Source organism: Rhodamnia argentea, chromosome 8 (assembly GCF_020921035.1).
Source record: "Rhodamnia argentea isolate NSW1041297 chromosome 8, ASM2092103v1, whole genome shotgun sequence".
Taxonomy (NCBI): Eukaryota; Viridiplantae; Streptophyta; class Magnoliopsida; order Myrtales; family Myrtaceae; genus Rhodamnia; species Rhodamnia argentea.
In genome coordinates this window covers 24,626,058-24,646,780 of record NC_063157.1, presented here as the reverse complement: position 1 = coordinate 24,646,780, position 20,723 = coordinate 24,626,058, and the positions used below count along the sequence as shown (strand labels likewise).

Below are 20,723 nucleotides of genomic sequence, written 5' to 3'. Positions count from 1 at the left end.
CTGAGGCAGGTCTGACAAAATATTGGGGAGAATTGTCAAAAAAATTATAATTTTATTTTATTTTTGTTACTTTTATTATAAATTTTTTATTTATATCAATTAAATTCTAAGCATTTTCAATTTTTGACAATTGAATTTATTTGCATCTCGTAAATGATTGACCCCCACTTTAGCCATTTTTGATTAAAATTGATCACGTAAAAATATTTAAAATTCAATTAACGCGTTTATAATTTAACTGATAAAAATATAATAAATTTATGACTCTAAATATTTTTCTCGAAAATACTGTATGTACAATTCGTGCACGATACCATGAGATCGCACTGCCAAAATCATGTGTACCTTGATTTGATTTTATAGATTTAATGGATGTGTCGGGACATGATCCACGTCGGCCTTGGGGAAAACCTAAAAATAGTACTCAGAGTCCCTCGCGTCGGTAACGTCAGTCGATACGACCATCCATTAAAAGAAAAAAAAAAAGGTGTCGTGGACTGAGCGTGGAGATTTCACCTGAGAGAATTCAATCAGGAGAAGCCGGTGGGTCAGAGGAGTGAATCGATGGTGAGGGGTATCGAACATTGGAAATAGTTGTCGCTCATTGCCCAAAATCAACTGACTTGCTGGAACTGACGACTAGAAGCAAGTCAGTTTTGGGAGTCCATTGAGGAACAGCGAGTACTTACTTCAGAGAAACTTCAAAAGGCTGCCAAACGATACTTCGGAGCTTCGTAGGATAGGAATGGCCTTGAGAAGAACCAAGAAAGCACAGCTATACGAACTCGTCATTCAAGCTAAGAATTATAGTTGACACTTGATCCACCAAGATGTCACAATACATAGTCCAGACGCAGGGGGCAGAAGCCGCTGCACGTCCCTATTCCCAATTGACTACATAAGAACCAGAGTACCTCTAGTCATAACATTCATCACCCACTACACCCAGAAAGTATAGCCCTTTGGGAGTCGTTTTGAAACCTTACGACCCCATTACTGCTGGGCGCATTGCACGCGTTGAGCGCCGCTGGGCATATCATCGTCCTCTTCGTATGCTTCAGCCTGCGCTTGTTGCTTTCTCCGCATCTCCTCTTCGATGTTGACATCGTGCAATGTCGTCTCCTCGCACTCGTCCAGCTCCATGTCCGTCAGCTGGGACGCCGGCTTCTGCGGAAGGACCTTCTGCAGAGCCTCGACCTGATCAGGGCTGAGAGACTCTGGGAAGTCCACCGTGAAGTGAATGTAGAGCTTCCCCTTCATGAAGGGCCTTTGGTACATTGGCATACCCTCGTCATTAATAGCCTTGAAAGAATCTGCAAGTGTAAAAATGCAACAATTTAGCATTTGAAGGTCAGCTCTTAGTAAAATATAGCGCATATCTTAGTATGGATCATTCGCATACCAGGCTTGACGACTTCCCCAGGGTTCGACTTAATAAGGAGCTGCCTGCCATCCAGGTGAGTCAATACAAACTGGAAGCCACATAGAGCCTCGGTGAGAGAAAGGGTGTGCTCCACGAAGATATCCTCGCCTTTTCTCTTAAATTTAGGATGCTCCTTTTGTTGGAGGATGAAAACAATGTCTCCAGTAATTGTATCCGGCTGCATAGAAGCAATAAACGGAAGGTCCAATCAATAATGATTCAAATTGTGGAAACGGGCCACCTAAAAAACTATGGAGTTGCAAATTGACATTCATCTAATACACATACAGTTTCATCTGCTTCACCGGGGAATGTAATCTTCTGTCCATTCTGCATACCCTTCTCAACAACGACTTCCAACACCTTCTTTTCCGGGACAACCTTCTCTCCTTTGCACTGGGGGCAGCGATCCTTCTCATTAATGGTCTCTCCTGTGCCCTTACATTCATTGCAAGGTTGTTGCATCTGCTGGATCATGGATGGACCCAATTGCCTAATAGTTACTTTCACACCAGTCCCTTGGCAACCAGGACATGTCATAGACGCACCAGACTTAGATCCTTTCCTGTAAATGATTTCCGTAAGCAACCCCGCATGACCTTGACGCATGCAAAAGGCAGTGAGACAAACATTGCAACACTCACCCACTGCATTTGGAACATAAGACATTCCTAGAGAGAGATAGCTTCTTTGTAGTCCCCAGATAGAGATCTTCCAGAGACACCTTCAAGGGATGAACCACATCCTCCCCTCTTCGCTGTCTTCGTCCTCGGCTGCTTCCACCTATTTACATTAAAAATGCACCATTTAAGCATATCTACAATTGACATGACTACCACACTAAACAGGCATTACCCACTAAAACAGGCATGAGTCAACCGGTCCTAATGAGCAAGTCATTACCTCCAAATCCACTTCCACCAAAGAAGGACGAGAAAATGTCGAATGGGTCGTGCCCACCTCCGGCACCTCCCATTCCCTCCTTGAGGGCATCTTCACCATACTGATCGTATATCTCACGCTTCTCAGGGTCACTCAAAACCTCATATGCCTGCGCAAGCTCCTTAAACTGCAGTAAAAACATAAAGCATCAAGCTTTACTCCAATAAAGGAAACAGACGACCACTCAAGAGACAGTTCCCCATATTTCACTCAACGACCGCATAATCATGTTAACAACAAGTACTGCTTTAAGTAAGATACTTTAATCACAATATGAGCAATTCGCCAACCATACAAGCTCCTCAAACAAGTTCTTTCCAAATTTCGCTGATATCTGATGGGGAAAAAACTAAAAGAAAATTTCCAGCCTCGACTAGAATGACCCGCCTAATTCAGTCCCGGTTCTAAACGAATCCTTCATAACATCCCACGCAATTCGATAACAATGCCCAATATGAGCGCGCTCAATATACTCAATAGGAATCCCAACCCCTCCTAACCTATCCTCGCGAGCCGGGAACAATTAATCATCCAAACTAACAGACCCTCGCCGGAACCGACCACAACCACGCCATCCGAACGACCAAAATCGCCGGCGACAGAAGGGAGGGACGACACGGATTCAGGACGGCGTACCTTCTCAGGATCGCCCCCCTTGTCCGGGTGGTTCTTGATGGCGGCTTTCCGGTACGCCTTCTTCAGGTCGTCCTGGGAGGCATCCTTGGAGACTCCCAGAACCTCGTAGTACCGCGTGTTGTTGCTCTTCTTCGGCGCTCGTCCGAACATCTCCCCTCGGTCGGAAGGAGGACGGATCCCGGATCGATGATCGGTTCAGGGAGAAAGTGAAGAGAGGGAGAAGGGCAATTGGCTCGTAGGAACGTTGAATGGCGTGCGCTGTGTGGTGGAGGAGGGAGACGAAGCGGAGTTTATAGAGAGAGGCAGAGGGTTGCTTCGCGGGGGCTGCTGGGAATTGGATAGACGGTGCAGATTTCGCCTCGCGAACTCGCCCCTCGGCTTCGTGGGGTTGACCCCAGGGAAGACTCTGGAGTTTTTCTAGAACCTTCCTGCGGGGGGAAAATTCACTAAAACCAAAAGCATAAATAAGTATATTCCCCCCTCACGTAATTCGAATAACGGGCTAGAAGTCACTCGAAACTCGTGAAATGATAGAATTTCTTAACATAAACCCGCTTTTTCGAAAAGAAAAAAAAAACAGCTAAAAAAAATCAGAGGTGTTTTCAAATAGGTTGATTTTCAGGTAATTTTGTGTATACAATAAAATTCCTTTCGAAAATTTATGCGAAACCCAAAAAACAAAAAATTGGCAACGAAACTTCATAACATTTGACTAGCACTGATACAGCGCGCACTACGTACCCTAGCCCACTACTATGGCTAGTCGGAGAACATGCCTTCGGTATTTCTCTTAGAGCGAGCATGGTTCCAAAGTAGAAGCGACGATCGAAAAATTAGACCAAGCAAATCCGATTCCCTTCCAAGTTATGGAGAGTCCGGATCCAGTTCCCGGTTCTTTGCTTTAAGAAACAAGCAAAAAAGTGACCCTCTCTTGAAAATAGATGTTGAGAACTAGGGTTCAAACTTTAGAGGGCCTATTTGGTTCAATTTTGAAAAAATGTCCTTAAGAAAATGTAAATACCTTTGAATAAAATGGGATTTTTAAATGCATGTAGTGTTTGGTAAAATGTATTTTAAAAACACAATAGAAAGCAATTTTAACGGAAATGGCATTTGGTAAAAACTACATTTGACTTTTAATAAAAAAAATTATTTAAAAACTTTTAAACTATTTGCCGCTTGCCAATTGCTGGCTTTGGCCGCCAATAGCCAGATCTAGCCTTTGGGAAATTGTCGATGGTGTGATCTAGGGCTCGCATGAGGTCACCCCGGCGGCGACTTGCGGAGCCTTTCGGTGATCGAGGCCTTTACTGACAAAATTAGTGTTTTCAAGGATATTTTCAAAAAAAGTTGAGCGAGGACAAAATTGGAAGAAAAAATATTATAATTGCATTCCAAAAATGCAGCTTTCCAAAGTACTTTCAGACCTATTTTGGACCAAAGGCCTAGGAATGCAATTGCATTTCCCCAAAGTCCTTTCCAAATGTTGAGCCGAACAACCTTTTCATTTGTCTTAGACTATCAGTTCCTCTTCGAGACCTAGAGCGACTCTCTCTTTGCTTCTCTCTCTCCATCACCATTGACTCATTGCCTAACAAATTTCCCGAAAAGAATTTCTCCGATCTTTTTGGAAATTGACAGTCCATTTGATTTCAAAAAAATGACCAAGATATTGAATTCAAAACTTGATTGAAACCTAACATGGACCGACCTAGATTAGAAATTAATAAATTGCATGTCTGAAATTAAAGCACTTACTTTCCCGAGTATTATGATGGCAATCACATAGACACACGCATGAATCGTAAGGCTAAGCCTGTCGCCGGCAAGAAGCTCGGCAAGCCTGCCCTCGTCCTCGGAGGTATTGCTCATCAAAGCAATCGTCTCGCTTCTTTTCACATTGCGAGGACACCCCTTTCTCATGTTTTTGTGCTCAATCACTAGGGGATTGCTGAAACTCTTGGGAGAATTGACCACATCAGCTTTCGTTTTCACAGTGGCCTCCTGCTTTCTTCGTTCCCTTCCTTTTTGTTGATTGGTGAGTTGATGAGTTTTGGGTACGTGATTCGTTGGATTTACCGTAACTGATGGTGTCGGCTCTCATGAGACTTCGATGATCCCCCAATGCCCTTAAAGTGTTTGATCAAATTCCTACCCTAGTTTTCGTTGCATATTTAGGCCTTCTAGAACTGAAAGTCTGAAAAGGAAAAGAAAGTATATAAGAGGCAAAAGAGAGCAGGGAGGTGGATGTTGCTAGATTCTGTGATGCTAGAATGTTACTTGTCAGCATAGAGTTAACATGAAAATACTAAAGTTTACCAAAGCCGATGTACAGTTTGGCTGTTTTAGTTTAGGTTTATGATACTTAGATGCAATCTAATTATATTCTCGTGAAGTTGATGTATTAAGATAACATGTCAATGGAGGTGAAGGGATGTGAGGTGATCCTTCGATCACGGAATTGGAATCATCAGGCGATGGAGGTGAGGAAGAGCCATCCACGACCGTGTGAGTGCGACAAATAAGGAACTTAAAACATCAATATGACGGTCTAATACGCGCTGGTAATTTTATATGGCACCGCCGACGTTGATGTGGACGACTTTTATAACTTTTTGGTTTATTTTATTTTTTTGATTCTTTTTTTTTATTTATCATTTCTTCTATTTTTTATACCTCCTTTTCTGTTCTTTTTTTCAACCTTGGGTCGGCGAGGGCATCCGCGCCCTCGTTGGTCCAATGTGAGGTTGGTCCTCGCCGGATCTGGGCAAGGGTCGCCTCGCTAGTGGTCGGTGAGGGTCAGCCAACCACCTTGCCTGCCCAAAGTTGGAAAAAAAAATTAGGAAAACTTTAAATGTATACAAAAATTACCCATGTTAACGTAGACCATGGCATATAAGACGACAGCGCTAACTAGAACACTATGCCAGCTAGGGGTGTGCAAATGGACGAGAAACTACTCGAACCGAACTAGACTAAATCGGCTGGTTCTGGTGGGACCGAACCCATTTAAGAAAACATTTCTATATTTAAGTTAATCTATGAATATTTATTTCTTATGATTGTTTAATAAAATTATATTGCTGAAATATTTTCATGAAATACAAGTCGGCATTTTTATAATTTTAATTTTTTATGATTTTATAAAAAAAATTACGTTTTTTTTTCCCTTCTACATCATCAGTTTAAGATCCATTAAATTTAATAATCGCCTTGACAAAAAAAAAAAAAAAATAATCGGCTCTTGTGAGTTAATGAAATAAACACGCACAACTCCTAAAAAAAGACAATCTCATAATTTGATTAGAGTCAATCTAATGACAGACGAAACATATAAGATAACATGCTGCGAGAACTACTTGTAAAACGAAGACAAGATCATCGACAAGTGCCGGAAGAACTTGTTTTTGGTCAAAATTGACGGAGAAATCATGCTCTTGGTCAAAATAGACAGACGAATCATGCTCTTGGTCAAAGTATTACAAGAAGAGAGTACCAAATGAAGTTTCAATCACGAAGCCATCCCCAGCAAGAAACCTGAGAATTCACATTGAATGGTCAACTTTGTAACTAAATCCAATATGTTGTTGTCCACTTCAAAACCTGAAGAGGGAAAAATGTTCTTCAGGTACACCAGAGTTGGCTTCTTCACAACACCCAACAAACTAGACTAGAAGAAGATGTCCCAGCAAGTGACCCACCAATAGCCAAAGGTAAAGAATCAAATGCAGGTTCAAATCACAGCAAATTTGCAAATAAGATGATGCTACAGGGATGGAGCTCATTCACTCCTTCAAAGCGAAAGTGACGTCTGCTATTGGCTTCATAGAATTTCTTTTGATCTTTCACTGAGCCTCGTAGGATGCAAACAATCAATTCCCACATATTCCTGTTCAAGGTATCGCCAACGAAAACCAGCCGCTTCTCCCTCTGATATTGAGCATATTTCCCATATCTTCTCGAGAAACAAGTGGGCTATTAGCGAAAAAAACTATCCTTAGAGTCGAGACCACGAAGAATGTATAAACCAATGCTTCCTCCCGTAGAAAATGCCTTTAGAGAGATGCTTTTATTCAATTCAATCGCGTGACTCTGCATTCAATCTTATTATTCACAATCTTCATACACCAATATAGAATCCCAGAATCTTATATGGGAATAAGTTGACTAATCTGCATTCCCAATGATTTATCATGCAAAATTTTCAACATCCACTGCTTTTATTAACCCTTAACGATAGAAATACAATGCAACTCACACATACAGGTCATTAGAATTACATTGATCTGATAGACTACAACTACAACTACAATGAGATAGTAGCTATTGCAAATGCCAAAGTGAGAGAACCAAATAAAGATTTAGCATGATATATCATTGAGAATTCAGATTAGTAAATTTAGTCAATTTATTGATAAAATAACAGTACCCACACTCCAAAGAGCATATCCACGATTTTTATTTGGTCTTGACGATGCGGATGCAGTTGTACTGGTCGGGATTGGCCTCGTCCTAGCCGTCGAAGACCACCATGGCGATCGTCTTCCCCTTGGGCAGCTTCGGGTGATCCGCTAGCTTCTATGAGAGTTGTAGGTCCGTAGAAGTCGAGTCAAAGAGGGAGAGAGAAAATCCCAAAGCCGTGTCGCGTCGTGAGTAAAAGTCTCAAGACCGAAGATAGAAGAAGAAAAGATTAGGTTAAATGAGTTAAACAGGTTTTAAATGGGTTCAGAGCAGACCCATTTAAGACACATCTATTTTGGCCTTTTAATTTTTAAAACCCACTATGGCTGATTTGGAAATAAAGAGCGACCCATTAATGACCCATCTAAATAAAAATGTGAAATAGAAGTACAATATACATTTCCCATTCTCGGTCTCTCGGGTCACGATTGGTTTCATAGACCTAGTGGGTGGTTCCTAGTTCCAATTTGTGGAATTGGACATTAGTGGCCGGTTCCCGCTTTAGGGTGAGAACAACCCACTTTGGAACCAATCAACCTCAATATGAGTGATTTCCCTCCAAAATTAGCCGAAAAGACTAAATTAATAAATCGTAAAAATGTTTAGAATTTAATTAGTATAGATAAAAAATTTATGATTGAATTGACAAAAATATTTAGAATTAAATTGATACAATTAAAATTGATTTAGGACCTTTATCCGTAATTTGTGGGCACGCGCATGCCGCATGCAGAGATAATGAACTTAAATAAATCAAAGATTTATGGATCGAGAGTCACAAAGAAGTTCCTTTTCCTAATTCAGGATCCGTTCGTTCGGGATCAAGTAATAACACCAAAATTTAAAACATCGTTTGGGATTTTAAAAAACACTACATGTGAATTTACATGTTAACAATTACATGCCGCGATGTTTCGAGTTAAAAACATTTAGAACGCGTGTCATCAAACTAAGATTAAGCAAAATAATAAAAAAATAAAAAGTGTACACACGGACAGCCACTTTAAACATTATTGACGTCGGACTAATTAATGCCCGCATTATCAAAGTCCGGGCCCCACCCACACAAATTCCGGAGCCTAATTTGTTTGAGTTTTAACTTTAAGCTCCCTCCCAACACAACACCAAAAAAAAAAGAAAAAAAGAAAAAAAAAGTTTATTGTTGATTTTTCACCTGGGCCGAAGACCGAGGGGCACGATCCACGCTAACGTGCGCCTGCCGCCCCCACCGCCTACGTGGGGCTCGATCGAATCGGCCATCCAACGGCGCGGGACGCGACCCGTGATTTTAGCTTTGTGCTCTCTCGGGTCGCATGCAAGGACGCTCGGGACAGCGACGCGACGGCGACCATTCACCTCCCACGGCGTCGCCTCTCCCGGAGCACGTTAGCCGACACCCCTCCCTCTCTTTGCGCCGGGCCGGGCTATTTTCTTCTCCATCGCCACCTAACGCGGATTCGCAAATTATTCTGTCGCTCCTTTTAGAGAGAGAGAGAGAGAGATTGTGACTTTGCTGACTATTCGATAGATCAACGGCCTCGAAGGTATCTTCTACCTCCCTCTCTGTCCCCCTCTCTCCCTCTCTGCTGTTACTTTCTCTGTTCATTTGCGACATTCACGTTGCTTCAGGTGAATTCGAGTCTCGCTGAGCTCGCGATCTGCTGATCCGCATTGTTTCCTTGTTGAATTCAGCGCTCAATTCGTAGTCGTTTTCCTTTTTCCGCTTTTGCTCCTTGGCTGCATTTTGGTGTCGGCTCGCGCGCGATGTCCAGTCAGCTTCCGACTGTCGGATTTCCCGCGGTCGTCGGGGGTTTTTTTTTTTTTTTTTTTTCGGGGCTTTGGCTGTGCATATTGCCGTTTCCCCCTCGAGGATGTTCGAAGTTGCCGCAAACCTTGCTGGGTAGGGTGTTTGAGCTTGTTGGACCAAAAAAAAAAAAAAAAGGGTGTTTGAGCTTGAATTTGGGGCGAGATTGTTAGCTTGGGGATTTTTCCGGCACTGAGATAGGCCGTTGCGTTAATAAGGTCATTTCATGCAGCTCTGCTTATGATCGACACGAGTCCTGCAGAACTGGTTGGTTGTATGCAGAGCTGCAGTTGGGTTTTGCACGCACTAGGATTTTGATGAGAGGTGTGGGAAAAGGGTGTACGGGGATTTGATATTTTCATGGGGCTGCTGCTCATACTGTTTTACTGTTGCAGAGGCTGATGTAGAAAGTTGGCAAATGCCAATAACGTGAAAGCCGTAATTTCTATCTTCCAATTCAGTGTTAATTTGACTGGTACTAAAAGGAATACTATCTTCCAAGTCATTTAGACTGTTTCTTGCCTAGTTAGTATCTTCACCGTTTTTCACCTGGGTTGTGGAGGGGAAATAAACCAAACACAGTATTCACCCACCACAACGAAGAGGAGAAGGTGTTCATCCCTCTCTAGTAAAGCCCATAAAGTATTCGTCCCACTTCGTGCATCTAAGGTTCCAAAATATTGTTCACAGTCTAATAAAGTTTAATAGTTGGATATGTACGTTTCAGCTGAGGATACCATCGCATGCAAAAGCAATATTGTCATAATACGTCAACATTGGAGTGAGTAGCTTTTTTTTTCCTCATGTTAATGGACTAATGTCTGGTAATGGCATGAGATTGAAAGCGATTGTCCTGTAATCATAGTGGTAATTTACGAGCTGCTGAATTATCATCATGGTAATGAACTCAAGTCAAGGAAAGTTCTACATTGAACAATTACCCATGGTTAACTTGCTCGTGCCGAAGTTGGTCTTGGGAGTTGAAGTTGTTGCTTGGCAGCTACTTTTTCTGGTTTAGAAACTTGGATTAGTGTGCACTTTGACTGCTTTGCATGGTCTATGCAGTTGGGAAAAAAAATGTGAACCAATTGTGGAACAATCTCAGAAATAAATTGATGAATTTAAATCTCCTCCCAAAACATTGCTTCTTGGGATTGCAGCTTCCATTTTTTCCTTCATGTGAATTACTTCCAGTCATTATTTTAACTTGTCCTGCTCTATTCACAGTAATGAGTATCCCTTGTATTTGGATTATTCTTCTGTTTTCATCTTTAGTTATTATAATATACACCCAGTCAATATTTCACACTATATATTTTCTCCACCAGGTTGGTATTGGCTGAATTCGGCTTACTCGCAGTATGGGTGTCTCGGGGAAATGGATTAAAGCCTTGGTTGGCTTTAAGAAGTCAGAAAAATCACCTGCTTCTGAGAATAATGAAAACGTGAGCATTTGTTTTATGTTTTCCTCCACACAATGTTTGTGTCCTTGCAATTTCCTTCCAGTTGGACAATGTATGTACCAGTATCCACTGGAAGTTGCTTATTGTTCTTCCCCCAGTCATTTTCTTTGGTAGCTGCTTTTGAATTTGCACTTCATCACTATCTACTAATAGTTTTGTACGAAGGGCAAGTCAGGTTAAGTGCCTTTCAAAACTAGAGATGTAACTCCTTTCCTCTACTGATCTTACTACTGATATAATAGCTCAATCTCGTCAACAATATTAACTGCGTGGTTCTTGCGGTTGAAAATAGCTCAATCTCGTCAACAATAAACCACTCTGGGTCCATTTTGGCGGTTAGTTGCATCATTCTACTGATTGCTTTACCTAGCCATGGATCGGCTGTGAAGGCTGCTCATATTCTTCCAATCGCAAGATTTGTCTGGCCAAAGAAGACTGTAAACTCTAGTAGTTTACTTAAAGTGTGAATTTTTACTTCTCTGGCTGTATTATCTAGCTTGTAGAGTCAACTTTACAATGATCCTTTGGGGTTTCAGAAGATCGGGCTGACCAAGAATTTGAAAAATCCTTAATTTGCTTTAAAATGTTTTAGTGAATGTTAAAGGATAATGGATCCGGTGAGTCTCACTCAATCTATTTATTATACCGTCTACAGAAAAGTTCAGGCAGTAAGTCTCGTCACCCGAGAAAGCATGCAGTTGAGATGGACAGCTATAAACTTGAAGATGCATTTGATTGCAATTCTGCTGGTAATGATGGAGATAGCAAAATTCCAGACGCTGCTGGGACCCCTTCGACTTCAGTTCAAGTACAAGAAGCTACTCATGATCAACAAATTGTGAGAGGAGAGTGGGCTGCTATACGTATCCAAACGGCTTTTCGAGGATTTCTGGTATCGACGCTTTCATCATTTGCAGCATTTATAGTGTGTTGAAACAGAGTAAAGCATAGTTGTAGAAGCCTTGGATCTATGATGTGCTCCCTATCTATCTTTACTAAATCCATCGTGGACTGCATGCTTTATTTCCATACTTATTTTGGTAATCAGATGAACAATGATATGAAAACGTGAATTTTGAATCTTAGAGCTTGTTGTGGAATGTACTTGGTCTTTTTGCAATGGCAGATGAGCAAGTTCATCTTTGTGAAATTTGAGTTATCATTTAAATGGAAGTTATCTTTTGACAGTGAGGCTGATTATGCTGCAATTAACTCTGTCTCGTATACACAATTAGGCTAGAAGAGCCCTACGGGCTTTGAAGGGATTGGTGAGGCTTCAAGCCCTGGTCAGGGGCCATGCTGTGAGAAAGCAAGCTGCAATAACTCTGCGATGCATGCAAGCATTAGTGAGAGTTCAGGCTCGTGTTCGAGCAAGACGCGTTCGTTTAGCGTTGGAAAGTCAAACTGTACAGCAGAAACTTCAGCAGCAAGTAGCAAATGAGGCCCGTGTTCGTGAAATTGAAGTAAGTTCATCAGTTCTTGTTTTCAAGACATAGCAATTCGTACAGCAAAGATTTTTTTCTCTTCAAATTTTTGTATGAAGTAGATCTGAATAATCCGATTGGATGCAAAACAAACGAGAGCTTGCAAGGGTAAGATCATCCCCTGGCCGCATATCAAGTCCGAAACAGCGTCGCCTGACAACAGGCTGAGTTTATATGCATGATGATTGTTCAGGGACTAAATGGAGTTATAATTTTATTAGTTCTTGAAGTGATGATTAGACCTGAAAAAGGGAGGTTCCTCTGACTAATGTAAAACCAGAAGCAGCATTAATAAAATGAAAATGTACCTTTACTGTGACACAGAGATGAAATCTGTTATACATGTTTGTGCCGAGTTGCATTTTTGTCTATCTTTTTCAGTAAATTATTGAAAATTGTCGATTAACATCACAAATTAAAGGCAGAATAATAGCCTGACCCCACTCTAGCATAAAAAGCTATATAAGTGGAAGTCTCTAGCCAATGCTTACATTGCAAGAGTAAAGTGATGCAGTTTTGCGCTTAACCGTTCTGTGATTGTGTTCCTGCTGTAATGTCCCCCCACCAAGTGCTTTAGTTAGTTTTGTCTGCAAGTGCAGGAAGGTTGGTGTGATAGCGTTGGTTCTGTTGAACAAATTCAATGCAAATTACTGAAGAGACAAGAGGCTGCAGCTAAGCGGGAAAGAGCAATGGCATATGCTCTAGCTCATCAGGTGATGACATTGACTGGCAACCTTGATGGGTTTCTGAAGTGCTAATTTGGTTAAATGTGTTCAATACCAAGGCATGGACCAATGCAAACAAATATAGAATTTGGAAAAAAACTTGGATGTCTAACATGCTATCTGTACCATGGTTTTGACTAGGGCTATCATGCAAATTCTTTTTGATGCTGTTAATTCAAGATTTGCCGTAGATATGACCATGCGTATCATGTATGATACATATTGACACACGTAGATATTCTCGATAAGTTAAAGATCATCTATATTATTGTCCCTACACAGATGCCTATGCACAGGAGGCATCTCATGAGATGGCTATGCGGAAGTACTATGCCCTTGCATTCATGAGATATCGTAACTTTTGTTTTCAAACACATGCACTAGTTTGCCCATATAGATGACCCTGTGGGTGGTGGCTTCTCATGAGGACGATGAGACAGCACGAGAGCAGCCATAAATCTATGCAGTAACACACCATATTTTAACAAGTTTTCATAAACTTGAGCTACGGAGCTGTCGATTCATTTTTACCTGTGTAATTGCCTGGACAAAAATTGGCCAAACTATGACGGCAGCAACATACCCTTCCTTTTCTAATAAGTGGGCTTGCTTTTCCCTCAGAGAAGACTTACCAGGAGTTTCCATCAGAGTTTTTTATTTTTTTATATCACAAGCTAATTCAATGTTTAGCTTCTCAGGGTAGCTTGTAGTCTGCTTCTCATCTGCTCTGAACATGTCCTGTCTGTGCACTCTATAATGTGAAACCAAAGGTTGGCTTGCTTGAATTCTTATATGTTATTTGAACTCTACACCATCTATGTAAATGTATTTTGTGAAGACATGGATGATCTTGCTGGCTGGCTTTGAACTGCCTATTCAGTTCAAGCGCCATGCCACCTGGAGCGTACATGCATGGAGACACTAGAATAAGCTTTGGCACAATCTCAGGCATCTGAAATCAATGGAAGAATGTTTTTAAGAAATGAAGGGCCTTATGTTTTCATAATAAGATAGGAAATTTATTGTTTGTGTAATAGAATTGTTAATGCATTCTGTCATGTAGTGGCAAGCTGGATCAAGGCAGCAGGCCCCGCCTTCAGGGTTTGAACCTGATAAAAGCAGTTGGGGTTGGAACTGGTTAGAGAGATGGATGGCCGTTCGACCTTGGGAAAATCGCTTTCTGGACATCAATCTCAAAGATGGTGTTATGATTCGGGAGAAAGGTTCAGATGAGGGTAAGAATGGCATCAGACCTCAGATAAAATCTGCTGCAAAGAAGCCGACTGTATCTAATCTCTCCAGCCAGAGAACGGGTCCTTCTCAATCTGATGGTTGTGGTAGTTCACCTAACAACTCAACCAGTACACCAGAGGTGACTCAAACGGTCTCTTCCAAGCCAAAGCCAAAGCACGTGGCTCAAAATGCGCTTGAAGAAGCCAACCAGAGACCTGGTGTTGGTACAAGATCACACAGCAATCCTAAGGAAAGATCCACACAACCTGAAAAACAGGCAAAGAAGCGATTGTCTCTGCCCAATAACGGTGAGTTCTGTCTCTACTTCTTTAAGTTCTGCACGTTGTTGTCCTGATGGCTTTATGCTACGTTTGCAGTTAATCGGGATTGTTTTTGTCGATCAATTACCAGTTGAGAGTTTAAATGGATTTATACTTCTGCTTGCAATTTGAGGTGAAGCATATGGCATGCCTCAGTTCGATCGACTTGGTTATTAGACCACTAGTTTGAGTAAAGGAGGAATTTGAGGCTCCGCACAGCAGCTTACATTATATTCATTTGCAGGATTGTAATTATCTTTCGTTATCTCTACATTCTACGGTCCTTGATAAATTGTTATATTCTGCATTTTTAGAGTTACAGATAGTACCTGCATCAAGGTCTATTTATCACGGTGGTTACCTAACTGTGAGAATGCCAGAAATAGTTTTGTTTATCTCAACTTTGTATTTAGATGGAGAATAATATTTGAGGTTGATAAATGTCCACATACTGCCCTTTTGTTGTATAATCTATAGAGGATGTCAGGTGAAGGAAGCTTGAAAAAACGTCTCTTAGAATTAGCTGAAAAAACGGCTTTTTTCTAGATTCGAAGTTGACATAGACCCTTATGTAAGTTTCATAAATATTGGTCTCTCTCTTCTCTCTTTTTTCGATAAAAAAAAAATGGGCCTCTTTGCGTGCTGGTATTTAGTAATTTCTCCTAACACGAATTGGAACCTTGTTATAACTTAATGCATCATTCTGTGACACGGTTGAGGTTCTGAGCAGGGGCTTCTGCTGGGAATCAGGCAGCCAGAAATCCTGGCAGGACTGCTGTAAAAGGCACAATGGGTTCTCAGAAGACTCTCAAGGACAAAGCCCAGACTAACGTAAGAGGGGACTCAAACCCTGAAAAATCCATGCCTCAGGCCATCGATGCGCAGACTTAAGATGTCGAAAGGGAAGGTGGGTCCGAGGTTTATTCCATCAAGGTGCTGCACTTTGAGAGTGTACATAGATCCTTACTGTTGCAGGGAGATTCGATCACCTGGGGAGATTCGTTCTCAAGGTGCTCAACTATTTATCACGGCAGCAGAGTCGAAGAGATTAGTTTGGCTGGTTGTAAGAATTACACATGCGGGTCTCAATTTGTGTTGACAGAACTATAAGTTTATCAGTGTTGTTGTTATATTTCCAAAATAACACAGTTTTATGTAGTTTGGTGCTTCTTTTTACTTATTCGGTCGTTGGAGAGTAAACATTACCTTTGTAATTGGCTGCGCGGTGAAGAAATCTAGCTAATGGATCAGCAATTGTGAATGAGAAATCTCTGTTAGATGCCTGCTGAGTGAAAACTATCTGTACAGATTGTGCTATTGGTTCAACTTCTATTATATCTATCAATACCGTATCCACTTGATGTTCTACTTTGGCAGTGGTTTGGTGAGTTTTATCGACTTGCCTTTGCTTGTCCTCGCCCTTTTGATCCTCAAAGTGTTTGTTACTCAGCGGACTCGACCAAATTCATAATTTTGGGAAAGAATGAGAAAATCCCGTAATGTGATTAGATTTTATTTAGCCTGCTAATGATATTGATTGCAGTCTCTCCCTCACGTGCACACGGGCACGCGCGAGCACAAATGCACGCGTTCAATGACAGATGGGGACACTTCTTTAGTTGTTGTGCATGAGTTGCTGCCAGGGGATCCGGATCGTGATTGTTGTCAAATCCCAAAGAACTTCCTCGAACTGCACTGGTGCATGAATTATGTGAGAATTAGACGCTCGTACAAGACCCCGCAGAATTCGGTTCCAGCAATTATCTCTGTGAGAAGGAAATTCGACACTCGGTGTGAAACATCGAATGGAAGCCACGACCGCTGTGCTTATGGGTTATGGCTCCTCCGACCCCTAGGAGGTTTCACACACTTATGACAGACATTATGACCGCGTGAGCAAACGTTAACGATATCTCCTCGCCTTAAGAAACTGTCAAGTGCTCCTATAGAGCCAGTAACTCGTCCTGTAAATATGAGTTTGAGAGGATTTCCAAAGTACCTATCACGTTGCCCTGGTGATTTTTTGGGCTGATATTTGACTTGATTCTGTATAATTTTTCAAGAATAATAACATAACAAACACGAAATTTCTCGAAAATAATGTCATGGCTTTCTTATCATAACATTGTGTATAAAAGTGTATTATGGGAAAGAAGATGAGATATTCTGCGAACCATTAACGAGAAACCTAAATGGAAAAGAGAGTGTAACTTTTTGCTTGGTAAGTCTCGCTTGAATCTCAGTTCTGGAAACATTAGACGTATAAGGATTTGAAAATTGAACCAGAACCCAGCCTCTAGCTTCTCTCTGTAAAAAATGCTCATCCCTTTCACTTTGTGAGTTTCCTAAATTTGAAGAGGATTGAGTGCTTACAGCTTCTACTCCCGACATGTCCAGACTATCGAACGGAATGCTGACAAAAAAGGCAGGTAATTGTACTGTCCAGAGCTGAGCAGAACTGCCATCAATCAGCTTCAGCTCTTAAATAAGAGGCAGAAGAAATGGTGTTTGAGGCCCTCAGGGTTGAAGCAAGTCATGAAGTGAGGTTGCTGATGCCAAAAGAGAGAGTTTTCTGTTGAAATGCATTGATGGCACAATCAACTTGGAAATGACCAAACTGAGACTTGAATCTGAGGCCGTATCCAACTCCTATTCCCGAACCTGGTTTTCCCTGCCTGAGAGATGGATTTCCTGGAAACCCCAGCACAACGTTGATAAGGTAGGAGTCCACAGATAAATGAATACCCAAATGAATTGCACTCTCTTTCCGCAACCGATATCAAACACTATCACACTATTTTGGTGCTTTCTTGAGTATTGACAATAGTATCAATTACATGGGAACTAGTTAGGCAAAGGATATGCCCTTTGCAAAGAGCCGACTACTCCAGTTCAAGATTTATAGCAATGGTTATAAGCTTTCCAGCAAGCCTCAACTTGTAAAATTGTTAGTGCGGCTTTGTCAGATCAATATGATGACAGGTAGAATGAAGGACTTTATGAGGTCACTGGTTTATAAACTAATGCAGTACAAATCTGTTTAATATGAATTTATGAGTGAAAGACAGCATTTTCAATTTGCCACTCGTAGATGTACTTGTCAATAAATAGGAATTGAAAGTTACCGGGTACATGACGACCAGAGCCCAAGTCTGTCCCACCATCCAAAAATATTGCACCTTCCAGTGTCTCGTTCTGACGGAATCATAGCCAACACAAGATACATCTTCACATAACAATGCTCCATTTGACAATTGAAGAGTATACTAATCAAATATTTAAGATAAACCCCACTTCATTTCCATCATCCAACATCAATGAACATAGCCAATGTATTTTCTCCCATTAATTTATCATAAGACAGTTTCAGTCTTTCAGATGACAGTGGAAGCTGGTGAAGGCTTAAATGCAGATACAGGAATACTAGTTCATGAAGAAAAAGGCTCAGAGAGAAAGTAGAGACCAAGGGATGCAAATCCAGGTAGAGGAAATATCAGAACAATAAAACTCCAGTTTCAGAAAGAAGACGAACCCTTAAATGGAATAAGCAAGATGCGATAAATCAACCTTGGAGGAGGAGAAAAAAAAAAAAGCACAGCAAAACACCTAACCCATTATGGTATTTCAGCGAAAAATTAGTGACATCAACCAACATGAACCAGGTTTGGCTGACTGCCCTCACAACATATGCATAATAAGATGCAGCTCTGCAAATGGAACAAATACTACGAGGAGGCCATAATGGCTTATGTAACAGCATTGCAAACACATCCTATGTGGAACTTTTACACATGCAGCCTATAATATGAAGTCGGAGAAAATGCAATAAGAACGTCAGATACGAGTAAGATGATGGCGCCAAAGCATACCAGAGGGAATGTGAATTCGCTGTTAGCAACCAGGCATGATCTCCCAACTCCAATTGCACCCTCACCATAACCTCTCACACTGCCAAGACCTCCAATAGCAAATGCTTGATATGGAGCCATGTCTCCTACAATCGAACCGCCTGTCAAACTGTCAGTCCAAGTGGTAAGTGAGTAGCAATTGGAAATGTCATGTTATATACTATGACATAAACTATCTCAAGACAGCAGGCCAATATCTCAAGACTTCAAGACTAGTCAGGCAATAAAGTACAATCTGTAGTGCCTGCTCATTTTTAACTGTAATATCATCCTTCAGTCTTGTATTTGATGTCAAGACTGCTGCTATCCTCCTTGTAGCTTCCAACCTATCTACACATACTTCCACTTTTAAAGTTTATATAGAAGTATCATCAAGCTTTTTCACAACTTCTCTTGACTGAAAAACTTTCAAGTAGTGCTATCTTTAACCACCTAGACTTAGAATTTAAGAAATTTTACAATGGCCAGTAAAAGCCCCAATAAAGACATGTTGACTGGTCAATGCATCCTTTTTGAGTACATCATAACTGGAAATCACCTTGTCAAGAGAAATGCAGGGCCCAATTTGACTCCCTTTGACGCGACAAATTTGAGCTTATTAAATATGATCCACTTGGAAAGAAGAGGAATTCCTTGCTCTATTTGAAATCTAAGCTGGCAGCAATACAAAAATGAATTGTTAAGGAAATTCAGATACAATCTGGAAACTCAAGCATAAGATTTGGACAGAGTCAAATTCCAGGATACATTACACGAAAAAAGCTGTGATCATTTGCCTTCGCGTAATGAGATTCTTGCTTCAAAACCACCATACTGTCGTGGGGACTCCCGCTGCATTTCAGGCAATACTGAGACATTGTCGAGCATGATTCATAATGCTGAGGATTTTGTGTAAGAAGCCTGAGTTACCTGCAAGTGACAGGTAACCCATCAAGATCCCTGCTTATGGAGCGACCATCATCGTTTAGAGGCCGAACATGCTGCATAACTTACAATAATTAGTTTTTCTTACAAAAAAGAGTGACAACTTAATAACAGGTGTCATCATAAAAGGGCCATGCTCAAACTAGATTTTTTCATAGCAGTGGTATAAATCCAACCTTAAATCTGATACTCGTTGTGCTGCTCCAATTGGAATTTGCAGGCTCTGTTAGATCCAGTCCAACCGAGAATTGCGACAGATTCACGCCTCCACTCCCTGAACGTGAGAAATTATCGGTAGGCGTACCATGCACCCCAATCTCAGGTGAAACAGAATGCTGGGACACAATAACCATATTAATCCGATATTCTCTTTAAATGCAGCTAGTTTAGAATTTCGCATAAAGGAAATACGTACCACATTACCTGAATTACAAATGACTGCTGAGAAAGCCATTCGGGTCGCGGCCTCCTATAAGCTATTAATGCATTGGAATCATACGGGCCCTTATCCCACGAAACATCAAGCTTCTCACTCCCACCAAAGAGGTTTGGGTGTTTGATGCAAAGACTAAAACCAACAGATAAAACTAATAAAGTTACTATAATGCCGAAAAAGCCTAAAAGAAAAGTTTCAAATACAGATAACAGAGTCCAACTAGGGCATCAAACAGAAATGATAGCCAGAAACTTTACCTCCCTATTATCAGTGAAAGCGGACTCTGAGAACCCCTACAATAAAACAAAGAGAAAATGAAGCATTAGTGGAAGGAAAAAAAAAAAACCAGCAAGCAAATTGCTTTCCTCTCGCTCGTTCAAAAATTGATCTTGATACTCTCTTCTCTGTAGTCTCACATTTACTCTTACTCTCCCCACATTTCCTTCTCAAAACCAAACAAGTAGAAATGACCAACAGAACAATCAACAAATCATAACAGAGAAGTTAGAAAGAACCTGAACGAGGGGAGCATCAGAGAAGCGCATAGCTTTTGAGAGAAATCGACGTTAACGTCGATCTTGGCTGCGACAAATGCGACGACAAGAGGTCAGAGAAACAAAGAACACAACCTTCACTTCCAGAAACCATGGAGCGTGCGGTGAGAAAGAAACAAGACAGCGTTCAACGACCGCGGTTCCATTTCTCCGACCATTTCGAGCCAACGTGAACTTCGTCCGGGGGAGGCGAAAAAATGAAAAGGAAAAGGAAAAGGAAAAAAAAAAAAACAAACGAGAACATGAGCAAGAGAGGACCTTTGCCGGCATGGATGCTTTTCTGAGCTCCCATCCAAATCGGGTCGACCTTCGAATTGCCAGAGTTCAACCAATCGCCATGGAAGGGCTTTATACACGTCTCTCTGTGCAGAGAGAGAGAGAGAGAGAGGAAGGAGAAGAGACTTGGGTGA

The 20,723-nt window shown here is 41.2% G+C and overlaps 4 protein-coding genes across 8 annotated transcripts in view; 1 reads left to right on the top strand and 3 right to left on the bottom strand.

The window, feature by feature from the left end:
* The window catches only part of LOC115735281, a 13,919-nt gene extending 9,545 nt beyond the window's left edge, over positions 1-4,374 (bottom strand). Inside the window, exons 1-2 of the mRNA XM_048284248.1 lie at positions 4,364-4,374; positions 3,500-3,503 (exon numbers count right to left, since the gene is read on the bottom strand). The gene's annotated coding sequence lies outside the window, so the exon portion shown is untranslated. The remainder of the gene's footprint in view (positions 1-3,499; positions 3,504-4,363) is intronic.
* Positions 799-20,720, bottom strand: LOC115735279 (dnaJ protein homolog ANJ1). Of its 2 annotated transcripts, none has more exons than XM_048284244.1 (7): positions 20,683-20,720; positions 3,002-3,210; positions 2,327-2,492; positions 2,068-2,206; positions 1,712-1,988; positions 1,403-1,601; positions 799-1,313 (listed from the first exon to the last, which is right to left on the bottom strand). In XM_048284244.1, the coding sequence occupies exons 2-7, from the start codon at positions 3,149-3,151 to the stop codon at positions 994-996; spliced, it is 1,251 nt and encodes a 416-aa protein (XP_048140201.1). In that variant the 5' UTR covers positions 3,152-3,210; positions 20,683-20,720; the 3' UTR covers positions 799-993. The 2 variants fall into 2 exon arrangements, with proteins under 2 accessions (XP_048140201.1, XP_048140200.1); XM_048284243.1 differs by having other exon boundaries at positions 3,002-3,225; positions 20,682-20,702.
* Positions 8,942-15,893, top strand: LOC115735277 (protein IQ-DOMAIN 5). Of its 3 annotated transcripts, none has more exons than XM_030666443.2 (7): positions 8,942-9,006; positions 10,595-10,711; positions 11,385-11,621; positions 11,965-12,192; positions 12,813-12,926; positions 14,002-14,479; positions 15,222-15,893. In XM_030666443.2, exons 2-7 carry the CDS (start codon positions 10,628-10,630, stop codon positions 15,380-15,382), a joined length of 1,302 nt encoding a protein of 433 aa, XP_030522303.2. In that variant the 5' UTR covers positions 8,942-9,006; positions 10,595-10,627; the 3' UTR covers positions 15,383-15,893. The 3 variants fall into 3 exon arrangements, with proteins under 3 accessions (XP_030522303.2, XP_048140198.1, XP_048140199.1); XM_048284241.1 differs by having other exon boundaries at positions 8,981-9,091; XM_048284242.1 differs by lacking the exon at positions 8,942-9,006 and adding an exon at positions 9,417-9,590.
* LOC115735280 (outer envelope protein 39, chloroplastic) lies at positions 16,693-20,723 on the bottom strand. 2 transcript variants are annotated; one of them, XM_030666448.2, is made up of 12 exons: positions 20,572-20,685; positions 20,389-20,461; positions 20,275-20,341; positions 20,017-20,052; positions 19,747-19,891; positions 19,500-19,658; positions 19,309-19,379; positions 19,152-19,230; positions 18,938-19,053; positions 18,361-18,508; positions 17,617-17,686; positions 16,693-17,182 (listed from the first exon to the last, which is right to left on the bottom strand). In XM_030666448.2, exons 2-12 carry the CDS (start codon positions 20,405-20,407, stop codon positions 17,025-17,027), a joined length of 1,068 nt encoding a protein of 355 aa, XP_030522308.1. In that variant the 5' UTR covers positions 20,408-20,461; positions 20,572-20,685; the 3' UTR covers positions 16,693-17,024. The 2 variants fall into 2 exon arrangements, with proteins under 2 accessions (XP_030522308.1, XP_030522306.1); XM_030666446.2 differs by lacking the exon at positions 20,389-20,461 and having other exon boundaries at positions 20,572-20,723.

What these genes read in the sequence shown, in the direction of transcription:
- LOC115735279 (XM_048284244.1), bottom strand. Translation starts at nt 3,151, where the DNA reads ATGTTCGGACGAGCGCCGAAGAAGAGCAACAACACGCGGTACTACGAG. An exon ending in AGGGGGGCGATCCTGAGAAG is followed by an intron (nt 2,493 to 3,001) that starts GTACGCCGTCCT and finishes TTTTTACTGCAG; the next exon opens with TTTAAGGAGCTTGCGCAGGC. An exon ending in TGGGGAAGTCGTCAAGCCTG is followed by an intron (nt 1,314 to 1,402) that starts GTATGCGAATGA and finishes TTACACTTGCAG; the next exon opens with ATTCTTTCAAGGCTATTAAT.
- LOC115735277 (XM_030666443.2), top strand. Translation starts at nt 10,628, where the DNA reads ATGGGTGTCTCGGGGAAATGGATTAAAGCCTTGGTTGGCTTTAAGAAG. An exon ending in CCCGTGTTCGTGAAATTGAA is followed by an intron (nt 12,193 to 12,812) that starts GTAAGTTCATCA and finishes CTGCAAGTGCAG; the next exon opens with GAAGGTTGGTGTGATAGCGT. An exon ending in CATATGCTCTAGCTCATCAG is followed by an intron (nt 12,927 to 14,001) that starts GTGATGACATTG and finishes TCTGTCATGTAG; the next exon opens with TGGCAAGCTGGATCAAGGCA.
- LOC115735280 (XM_030666446.2), bottom strand. Translation starts at nt 20,605, where the DNA reads ATGGGAGCTCAGAAAAGCATCCATGCCGGCAAAG. An exon ending in CAACGAGTATCAGATTTAAG is followed by an intron (nt 19,380 to 19,499) that starts GTTGGATTTATA and finishes TAAGTTATGCAG; the next exon opens with CATGTTCGGCCTCTAAACGA. An exon ending in GCGAATTCACATTCCCTCTG is followed by an intron (nt 17,687 to 18,360) that starts GTATGCTTTGGC and finishes TGATTCCGTCAG; the next exon opens with AACGAGACACTGGAAGGTGC.